An 11,163-nucleotide genomic window follows, 5' to 3' on the forward strand; every position below is an offset into this window, starting at 1 on the left:
GAGAGGGCAGGGAATATATGCAAATTCTCTGTATTTTCAGCTCAATTTTGCTTTTAACTTAAAGTTGCTCTGAAAAATAAACTATTTAAAACAAGAAATGAGTTATAAAGCCATGAAAAGCCATAGAAGAAACTCAAATGCATATTACTAAGTGAAAGGAGCCAATCTGAAAAGGCTACATATGGTATGGTTCCAACTATATAACATTCTAGAGAAGGCAAAACTAAGAGACAGTAAAAAGATCAGTGGTTGTTGGGGGCTTTGGGGAAGGGAGGGACGGATGAATACGCAGACCACAGAGGATTTTTAGGGCGGTGAAACTATTCTGTATGCTACTATAATGGTGAAAATGTTTGTTAAAACTCATAGAAGGTACAACTCCAAGAATGAAGTTTAATGTAAACTGTGGACTTTGGATGGTAATGATGTGTCAATGCAGGTTCGTTGATTGTAATAAATGTCCCATTGGAACTCGCTGTCCTTTCTGCTCAATTTTGCCTTGAACCTAAAACTGCTCTAGAAAAATAAAACTCTATTTAAAAGTAACTGTTTAAACAAAAATAAGAACAATATATTGTGAGGTAAAAGTAGTATTCATAACAGTAGCATAAAGTCCAGGAAGAGAGAAAATGGAAGTATATTCATATAAGGTTCTCATACTCTTTGTGAAGTGGTATAATAACACTTGAAGGGAGACTGATAAGTTATGGATGTACACTATCAACCTTTAAGCAACCACTAAAATAACAAAACAAAGAGGTATAGCTAATATGCCAACAAAGGAGATAAAATGGAATGAAAACAATATTGATTAATCCAAAAGAAAGCAGAAAAAGAGGAAAAAAAGAACAAAGAAGAGATGGGGCAAATAGAAAACAAAATACAAGATGACATTCAAACCTAACCATATCAACAATCACGTTAAATGCAGACAGTCTAAAAACCCCAATTACGGGGGAATGATGATCAGATTTGGTAAAAAAGCAAGACCCAACCGCATGCTGCCCACAAGAAATACCTTTAAATATAAAGACACAAATAGGTTAAAAGTATGTAAAAAAAGATGTACCATGATAACATTAGTCAAAAGAAAGCTGGAGAGGCTATATTAATATTGGACAAAGTAGAGTTCACAGCAAAAATACCAGAAATAAATCGGGTAATTTTATATATAGCAGTGTGTATCTGCATATCCCAAACTCCTAATTTTATCCCTCCCATCACCTTTCCCCAGCTGGTAACCATAAGTTTGTTTTCTATGTCTGTGTGTCTGTTTCTGTTTTGTAAATAAGTTCATTTGTGCTATTCTTTTAGTTCCACATACAAATGATATCATTTGTAAAAACCTATAATGATAAAGAATAAGAAAAAGAATATATGTGCATAATACACTGAATCACTATGCTGTACACCAGATACCAACACAACATTGTAAATCAACTACACTTGAATTAAAAAAAGAGGGTAATTTCATAATGACAAAGGGGTCAATTAATGAAGAGGACATAATTCTAAACGTTTGTGCACCTAATATAAGAGCTACAAAATGCATGAATCAAAAACTGATAAACTTGCAAGGAGAAATAGACAAATCCACAATTCTAGTCAGAGATTTCAATACTCTTCTCTCAATAATTGATGAAACAAGTAGGCATAAAATCAGCAAGGATGTAGTAGAAGTAAACAACACTACCAACCAAACTGACCTGGCTGACATTTATAAAACATTCCACCCAATAACAGCAAAATACATTCTTTTCAAGTATATATGGAGTATTTACCAGGATAGGCTATATTCTAGTTAATAAAATAAGTCTCAATGAATTTGAAAGGATTCAAGTCACACAAAATATATTCTCTGAAAACAATGGAATTAAATTACCTATCAGTAACAGAATGATCTCTGGGAAATTCTCAAATATTTGAAAACTATTCCACTTCTAGGTAACACAAGTGCCAAAGAAAAAATAAAAAATAAATTAGAAGATATTTTGAGCTGAATGAAAATGAAACCACACCATATAATCTATGGCATTCTGCAAAAGCGATAGGGGGTAATTTTAAGTACTAAACACATATATTAGAACAGAAGAGGAGGAGGGTCTAGCTCAGTGGTAGAGTGTATGTCTAGTATGCACCAGGTCCTGGGTTCAATCCCCAGTACCTCCATTAAATAAATAAGTAAATAAGTAAACCAAATTACCTACCCCCAAAATTAAAATAAATAAAAATAAATAAATTATAAAAAAGAAAGTATCTCTGCACTGAATTTTAAAAAAAGGGAAAAAAGAACAGAACAAAGTCTCAAAACCTTCAGCTTTCACTTCAGTAAAAAGAAAAGCAAATAAAACTCAAAGTAGAAGAACAAAAATTATGAAGATTGAAGTGAAAATGAGTGAAATAGAAAACAAAAACAATAGAGAAAATGAACTAAACCATATTCTTGTACACCAATGTTCATTGAAGCATTATTCACAATAGTCACAAGTAGGAAACAACCCAAATGCCCATCAATAGATGAGAAGTAGGTAGAAAAGTCAAACTCATGGAGACAGAAAGTAGATTAGAGGTTGGTTTCCAGCACTGTAGGAAGAGGGGAATAAGGAGTCATTGCTCAATGGATACAGAGTTTCTATTTAGGGTGATGAAAAAGTTTCGGGAATAGACAATGGTGATGGTTGCACAACTTTGTATTGTACTTAATGCCACTGACTTGTACACTTAAAATGGCAAATTTTGTTATATATATTTACCACAACTTAAAAAATAATGTAATATACCAAAAACTATTGACTTGTACAGTTTAAACGAGTGAATCGTATGGTTTGTGAATTTATAGCTCAGTAAAGCTGTTAAAATAAGACTGCATAAACATTCTGACTTAATTATCTAGGGTGGGGGCTTGGACTCCCAGTGATTTAAAAAAAAGACTGCATAAATTATGATTCCATTTATATAAAACTCTAGAAAATGCAAACTACTATCTGGTGACAGAGAGCCACTCTAATTTACTACCACATTTTCTTTTCTCGTCTCCATTTTTCCTAACGCTTTTTCAGTTTCCTGACTGTCTCTTTATGAAAATATTTGTCTTGATGAGAAAACAGGGGTCTGGGGAGGAGCAGGTGGCCTCACTTTGTCAAGGGAAACGTGAAGCTCGGGGACCTCTGAACCGAGGAACTGGTCCTGGGGTCCAGATCTCAGTGATCCTTGATTCCGCAAAGGTGTAGTTTAGAAGCCTGCGACTCGCAGAGCGCGAGGCGGGCGCTAGAACTCGATTTCCCAGGAGGTCTCGGGGCACCGGGTGGAGGCTGCGTCCCATGACGGGGCGGGACTTGGTCGCTGCCCGGATGTGGCGCCGAGCCCGTCGAGCCTGCCCAGCCCAGCGAGAGACGCCAGGGAGGCTGCCAGCTGCGGTTGAACGGCGCAAGGAGAAGACCACTTTGTCCGGTAATCCTCATCGAGAACCACCCTCCAGGCAGCCCCCACTTCCGCTCTTTTCTCCGCCAGTCTCCCCGTCCCTGGGGCGGTTGCCTTCGTCTGTGAGCCCCTCCTTGGATGGGAGGGATTTGAGGGTGGGATGAGTTGTTTGTATACCGAGGGAGGTTGAGCCAGCTCTTACGATTTGTGAATCCGACGTGAGGCACCTCTCTCTCCCAGGCTTATGAGTCCAACTGAAGTTCCAGAACCAAGTACCCTTGGTGGAAAAGGTGCGAGGGAAGTCCCGAGCGGGCTTGTGGCGGCTATCGTTGGGTCACTGCAATTGCCTCTCTGGTTAAGTTTCAGGCGCAGGGTAGTGTCCCCAGGCTCCGGGTTGGGGAGTGTTCTCATGGCTTCCTTTGCCCCCGAGGGTCCTGAAGTCGTCTTTGACTGAACTTGAACCAAAGAAGTCAGTCTTCAGTGTGAAAAGGCTTCCCGGATTTAGTAGATAACTCAGTTGCAGAAAGCAGTAAATAAAAATGGGGGTCCTCTGCTGAATTGTTTTCGTTTCAGAAAATTACACAGAATGATTTCCAGTGGATTAGACTTAGACTTGTGAAAAGGGTGAGACCCGGAGGAAAATGTGCTAGAAACCGTAAGACTTCGAGCTGCATTCTTCTCTTGACTGCTACTCGGTCTTTTATGTTGTGTGTCCAGCCTAGGAGAAAACTGACTGCTGTGCAGGGTACACGTGAAGAAGGATGCTTTGTCGGATGAGATTGGAGGATTTCGAAGAAACTATAAATTCTAAGGTTAAAAGTGAATGACCAACTCGGAAGGGAGCTTTCTGGGGTGTTGGTCTCTGCAGCTTCAAGCCTCTTCCAGTTTCTAATCCTAAAGGCATAATTAATGATCTCGGAGCTGATCTGATGGCTACTTCACAGTGCTCCTGTGAGGCTTAAATAAGATATGTGAAAGCCCTTTGCACAGTGCCTATAATAGGCTCTCAATTTTTAGTTTCCCTTTGCTTCCGCATAGCAACTTTTTTTTTCCCCTCTGGGCCATGCACTACTGTGTATTACTGTGTGCCTTTTTATGAAAGTCCTGCCTTTACCATAAGACTGTAAGCTTCTAGCATCACTCTTTCAAAAAGCAAACCAACCAACCAGCCTTTTTTTTTGAGTCCCTCCTAGCAATGCATTGTGCATCATAGTACCCAAGAGAGTGTGTGGATAGTGGTGGAGGTGAGGGAAAGCTGTGGGTGATCTGTAACAGGACAGCATCGTGCTGCATCCTGGAGCTGAACAGAACAAGCTTTTCTCATATAGGTGATGAACAGAATATTTGCCTTTCTCTTGTAATTCCTAGCCTCTCTCAGAGCTCCCAACCCTTTAAAAAGTATTATTTTTATTTTTGGTATTTGAAACCATTTTTAAGTGTACGGTATAGTAACGTTAACTATATGCACATTGTTGTGCTCCAGCTCTAGAATTTTTTCATTTGAAACTCTGTATCCCTTAAACAACACCCCATTTCTCCCTCCCCCCAGCCCCTGGCAACCACCATTCTACTTTCTGTTTCTATGAGTTTGACTATTCTAGATATCTCATATGAGTGGAATCATGCAGTCGTTGGCTTTTGGGGATTGGCTTATTTCACTGAGCATAACGTCCTTAAGGTTCATTCATGTCATAGTGTATGAAAAGATTCCCCCTTTGCAAGGCTGGATAATAAATATTTACTATTATTATTTTTTCTTTATTCATTATCCAGTGATGGACATTGAAGGTTGCCTCCACCTCTTGGCTATTGTGAATAATGATGCAGTGAACACTGCTGTGCAGTTATCTCTTTGAGGTCCTGGCTTCAATTCTCTTGGATATATTTTTTAGTGTTATTTTTAAACTTGTTAACTATGGACAATTTCAAACATACACACAAGCAGAGAAAGTCATATAATGACCCTGTGGGCTGAATAAGTGAGTCAACTGTACAAAGCAGCACCCCACTCCCTGCCCCAAATACCTGGGACTTTTGCTGAACCCTCCTTTCCATTGAGAGTTTGCTACAGGTAAGAATGTTTTGGTTTTGTTCAGACCCGGGATATTCTAGCTGCATTTCATCATCTAGGCCCACCATCAGTGTGACTCGAGTGCCCATCTACAGATCGTATTATAGGTACCAGGAGTATTGGCAGACGTCAACAAGTAGAAATGAGTGTAGATGGCTTTTCCTAGTTATAGAAATGAGAAGCTAAACTTGGGGTACAAAGTGTGCCTAAGAGTTTTGCTCTGGTTCTGCAACCCCCTCAGATGCACTGTTGTCCTGAAAGCAGTCACTTTGAGCAGAGACACTGGATGATACTTAGAGGAGGCGGGGAGTATGAGTGGTACACGCAGTAATTGCTATCGGAGGAGAAGGAAATTAATCCAGACTGGGAAAGTTAAGGAAGCCTGTTCTCAAGGAATGTGGTGGTGACTTTGCCCTGTTTCCATTGGCCTTGCGAGTTTGGTCCTTAAGCCTATTCCTAGATGGAAAAAAACAGAACTGACAGTCAGTTACTACTCTGGGAGGGTTGCCTACTAGAGCTGAATTAGGCTCTGGACTTTTAGCTGTGGGCCCCATACTAAGAAAGGCTTCTAGGTGGAATGCCTCGCTGGTCAGAATTGGCTGTGTGAGGAGAGAGCTACCCCTAGTGGGCCCATGTGAAGTGCACTGAGAAGGCCAACTTCTCTTTACTCCAAATGAGGTGTTTTGTTTTGTTTTGGTTTTGTCCATGATATGGGTCTAATGTAGACCTTCACTGATAAGACAACAGGGTTGGGGATGTATCTATTCCCCCAGGTTCCCAAGGTGAGAAATGAATTGATTCCCAATTTTTTTTCTATTATCAAGTACATGTGACAATTCCCCTTTCCTCCATGTTCTGACACTTGAAGTTAATGCTATAAGGATCGGGTCTAAAATTAGGGCAGTAATTAAGAAGCTAAAGAAAATGGAGTGCATTGGGGGCACCAACAGGGTAGGGCATTGACAGGAGATTAATATGGGTGTATAAACATGGCAACTCGTAGTAAACATGCTCTTTGGAGATCACCGTGTTGTACCATGAACTCGCAAAAACTTGATTCATGAAGAAATGGATGAGAATATGGTGGTGTTATAACCTGTAGGTTTTACCTGGATAGAGTGGGAAGAGATGAGACCCCTGGTTTGTCTAGCACTGTAATCACATTACAGAAGTTTTGCCTTCCCTAGCAGAACAGTAATTATTGTGAAGTCAGAGTAGCTTCTAACACTTAACGAGTACTTCCTATATGGCAGGCGCTCAAAAGGACGGCACACTTCAGGTTAAAAACTTGCCCAAGTTCACAAAGCTTAGGAAAAGAGAGGACTAGTTTATGACTCCAGGCCGTCTGACTTCAGAGTCTGGACTTTTTACTGCTTCTCTGTGTGGCTGAGTCTGACTGGCCTTTCTCTCCAATATTATGATGTTATTATTTTTCAGGAACAGAGTGTTTCTTTGCTGAGTCCATAGCCACAGACCCGAAGTGAGAACCTTGTTTCCTTTTGTTTCAACCTTGGCAACCTTCTTTCTATACCAGTGTTTTAAAATTAGTTAACATTTATCTAGCATCTACTATATTTTGGCACTTTTGATACAATATGTGCAGACCTTATGACAACAGTGTAACATAAATACCTATGTATACAACGGGTTATAATCTTTTGGGGCTCACGGCCCTTTCTGAGAGTCTGATGACAGCTTTGGATCCTCTTTCAAGAAACATTTACTTATGCACGTACACATAATATTGCAAACTTCAGAGGCGGCTTCTAGAATCTACTGAAGCCTGAACCCATGGACTCTGTGGTGAGAACTTTTGCCCTATACAACCTTTCCCAGCTGACTCTTCTATGGTGTTAAGGGGCCAGACAGTGGGGGTCTTACCTCCTTTCTTCCTCCTCAGAGAGAAACGCTGATACAACTTAGGCTCCCTAAATTAATCAAATGTCTGTGAACATTCTTTCTTTGTCTCTTGTACACAGGACTCCAAGGGAAGAATGCAGACGATCAAATGTGTGGTTGTGGGAGATGGGGCAGTGGGTAAGACCTGCCTCCTCATCAGTTACACAACAAACGCCTTTCCTGAGGAGTACATCCCCACTGTCTTTGACAACTATAGCGCCCAGACGTCTGTGGATGGCCAAATCGTCAGCCTGAACCTGTGGGACACCGCTGGCCAAGAGGAGTATGACCGACTGCGAACGCTCTCCTACCCCCAGACCAATATCTTTGTCATTTGTTTTTCCATCGGCAACCCATCCTCTTATGCCAACGTGAGGCATAAGTGGTACCCAGAGGTCTCCCATCATTGCCCCAACGTACCTGTTTTGCTGGTGGGCACCAAGAGGGACCTGCGGAGTGACCTTGAGACGGTGAAAAGGCTGAAGGAACAGAGCCTAGTGCCCACAACCCCTCAGCAAGGCACTTCCCTGGCTAAGCAGGTCGGGGCTGTGAAGTATCTGGAGTGTTCAGCCCTGATGCAGGATGGGGTCCATGAGGTATTTTCGGAAGCTGTCCGGGCTGTGCTTTACCCTGCCACAAAGAAGAACACCAAGAAGTGTGTCCTCTTATAGCTGCCAGGGTGCTGCTTGGGGACTGCACCTCAAGAGAATTGGGGGTGGGGGGTGTGATCCCTTTGACAGCATTTAACAGTGCCAGCATGAGCCATTTCTCTCTTCTCCTGGAAACCCTAGACTCCAGGTTATTCGGCTTTTGGAGGAATGAAGAGAGGCGAGTTTGTACCTGGTGGCTTTGATGTTTGGTCTGAATCTCTTAGAGGAAGTTTGAGAGCGTGTGAGTGTGCGTGTTTCCTGTGTCAAAGCCGTTAAGAGGAGACGCCACCAAGTGCTGTTCTTTTCTGTCCTGGCCAGGCCACGACTGAGCAGAGCAGCCTCATGCTGTTTTGGAGGCTTCTGCTTGGCTAGTTTTTAAATCCAATTTCAGCTTCCCTGGCTGTATTTACCATTGAACAAGTGCCTCCCAGAAGGACATGTTTCTTCAAGTTTTCAAATCATTGCCTTAAACTTTCTGCCATGTTAATTTCTGAAAAGCATTTTATGTATGATTCTTGGGTGTTTACCAGTGTTGACATGTTCTTTCCATTCTTGAGATGAGACAAGTTTTGCAATAATGGTTAAGCAGCATTTTTCAGAGTTCTAGATGATATGGCAATAGATGTTTCTTAAAAGGGTTCCTATGGTCTAATAAGGCAGGAACCAGTGATTTAAATAATGCTGAATAGGTTCTTCTACTGCAGGGATGTATAATTTTAGTAAGTATGCAATATTTCCCGAAATAATTTCATTGAACTTTTTTGTTTTGGTCCCATGTGACACCTGTTAACATCTTTGGGAACACAGGTTCAGAGATGTCGGGTTAAAAGGGTCTAGGAATTCCCATGGAGGAGACTGTGAAGAAAAAAAGCATACGTGGTCCTGTTCTTTGTGATGTTTCCCTCTTCATGCCTTTGAGAGGAATGCTTCCCAGCCACGGACTTGTTACTGGTTCCTCTCCCGTCCTCAGGAGGTGGGTTTGGCACTTAAGTCACGATAGCGCACTGGATGTGGGATCTGATGTTCAGCTCTGCTGTCTGATTCTGCTAGCACTATGGGCCCGGTAACGTGGAATTAACAATCGCTCTGAAAAGCTGTGTCTCTGCGGCTTCTGTGTGGCCCCTTTTTTCTGTCACCTTCTGCTTTAAGCAAAGATCACTGAAGACTAACCCCCTAAATAAAACCAACCAACCAAAGCAACCAACCAGATGTCCTGCCAGTCGTGGTCAGGGGGTTCTGTGATTCCCTGAGACTTCTGATGTCATTCCTTGGAGTCACTCTAAAGGCTACCTTGCTCTCTTCCTGTTCCTCCCTTCTCTCTACATCTCCGTGTGTGTGTGTGTGTGTGTGTGTGTGTGTGTGTGTGTGTGTGTGTGTTCCACCCTGTGTGCCTTTTGAGGTCTTTCCGTTGCACCAAGAGACTTGGGGTACGTTGGGTCTCGAGACCACAGGGCTGTTGTCCCCCTCATGGGGGTTTTGCTGGAGTTGCCCAGCCTGCCTTGGGGCTGTGGGAGTCAGAGTCCACATCCCAGTGGACCTGCTGCCCTTTCTCCCTAGTTGTATCTTTGACCTTCTTCACATGCTACAGAAGGAAAACAACTTCTCCACCTGGCAGAGAGTGGTTGGCAGCTCCTCTGTGTGGACAGCCTCTCACCCTGCCAGAATAGCATGGGATTGAGAGTTTGGAATGGAGCGGAAAGGATCACATACCTCCCCTTGGGGTGGGTGACATGTCTGTGCTTTGCTCTGTGATGGTCTTGCCATTGCTCTTTGACAAGGTATGACCAGAGTAACCTCAGGCTAACTGATCCTCCTGGATAGGGTTGCCAGATAAAATAATTTCTTTCAAATTTTTTTTTTCAGTGTAAGTATGTACCGTGTAGTATTTGAGACATACACTAAAAAAATTGTTTGCCGTTTATCAGAAATCACATTTAATGGGTGCATCCTGCCTTTTTATTTGCTCAATCTGGCAACCCTACGCTTGGATAATCTGGAATCTGGAGGTCAAGCAAGTATCAAGTCTTGATAGAAGATACAAGGTTATGTAAATTCTCTCTTCCTCCTATTCTTCTGGTTTCCCTTTTCCCTCAGGTTGGCCTAAAGTGTTTGGTTTTGTTTTTCCTTTGTCACTGTGCCCTCCACTTTACACAGTACTTCACTGGTGTATATTTCTACACCACTGATTGTCTAAAGCTGCAGAGAAGCCGGGATGAATACTCTTGTCCAGCATATGCCTCCTATCTCAATGTCAATGTACTGTCTCTCTCTTCTGGCGTGTGACCCAGGGCCTCCTGTGGAAGTGGCAGAGGTTCTATATGAACAGTGTGTTAACTGGAAGAGGGTGAGGGTGGCCCAGTAGCACTTTGGAAAGTGGGGCTTCTATTATAGTCGCGTGGCCACTGTAGGCGTCAACTGGCCTGTGGGCATGGTGCCCACTGACCACAGGCAGCTGAATGAAAGTGTCTTCCAGTCTCAGGATGTTCTGATTGATGCCACCTTGGGGGCTCACAGGACTTCATGGTTGAAAGGAGCTAGGAACATGGCTGTCATCTGTGTCTCTGGGACCTTTTGTTTAGCTACTGAAACCTCTTAAGCTGGCTTTCAATTGAATAGTGCCTCCTACTCGCCCTTTGCTTGGCAAATTCCCAAATGTAAGCCTGGGTGTGGTTTGGGCAAACTTGTGTCCTCTAATAAATGGAGGTGTGATCCACAAGTCTGAGAGAGTGGTTTTGTATTGGACTGATTTAATGGTTCAAAGCATACACTGACATCCTGGTTTTTATACTTAAAAGAAATTTGTATGAAGACTAACATGCTAATATCACTTTTAAGTTATTCATAATGAATGATAATAAACTTTTCTGATTTTACTGGGTCTGTTGCTTTCTTAAAAAAATCAAAGCAATTCCTCACTCCCTCCCCATTTTGTTTGGAGTGGTTTCTAAATGCTTTTCAATTTACAACGGATGAAATAACTGTAATTGTCATGCTGCACATTGCACCTGTGAATAACTGTACTTACTTTTCTAAACCAGATACTCAGGGAAGGGAACTGTCTGCCCTGCTAACATTGATTCTCTAGTTCCTGCCCACCCCCCACCTATTCATCTCCAGGATTTA

At 42.2% G+C, this 11,163-nt stretch overlaps 1 protein-coding gene across 1 annotated transcript; it reads left to right on the plus strand.

Annotated features, from left to right (window-relative positions):
• The first annotated feature begins 3,302 nt into the window (after positions 1–3,302).
• On the plus strand, positions 3,303–10,913 carry LOC102517651 (rho-related GTP-binding protein RhoG). Its single transcript, XM_014563565.2, has 2 exons — positions 3,303–3,450; positions 7,471–10,913. Exon 2 carries the CDS (start codon positions 7,486–7,488, stop codon positions 8,059–8,061), a length of 576 nt encoding a protein of 191 aa, XP_014419051.1. The 5' UTR covers positions 3,303–3,450; positions 7,471–7,485; the 3' UTR covers positions 8,062–10,913.
• The last annotated feature ends 250 nt before the right edge of the window (positions 10,914–11,163 follow it).

This window comes from Camelus ferus, chromosome X, assembly GCF_009834535.1.
Source record: "Camelus ferus isolate YT-003-E chromosome X, BCGSAC_Cfer_1.0, whole genome shotgun sequence".
NCBI classification, from domain to species: Eukaryota; Metazoa; Chordata; class Mammalia; order Artiodactyla; family Camelidae; genus Camelus; species Camelus ferus.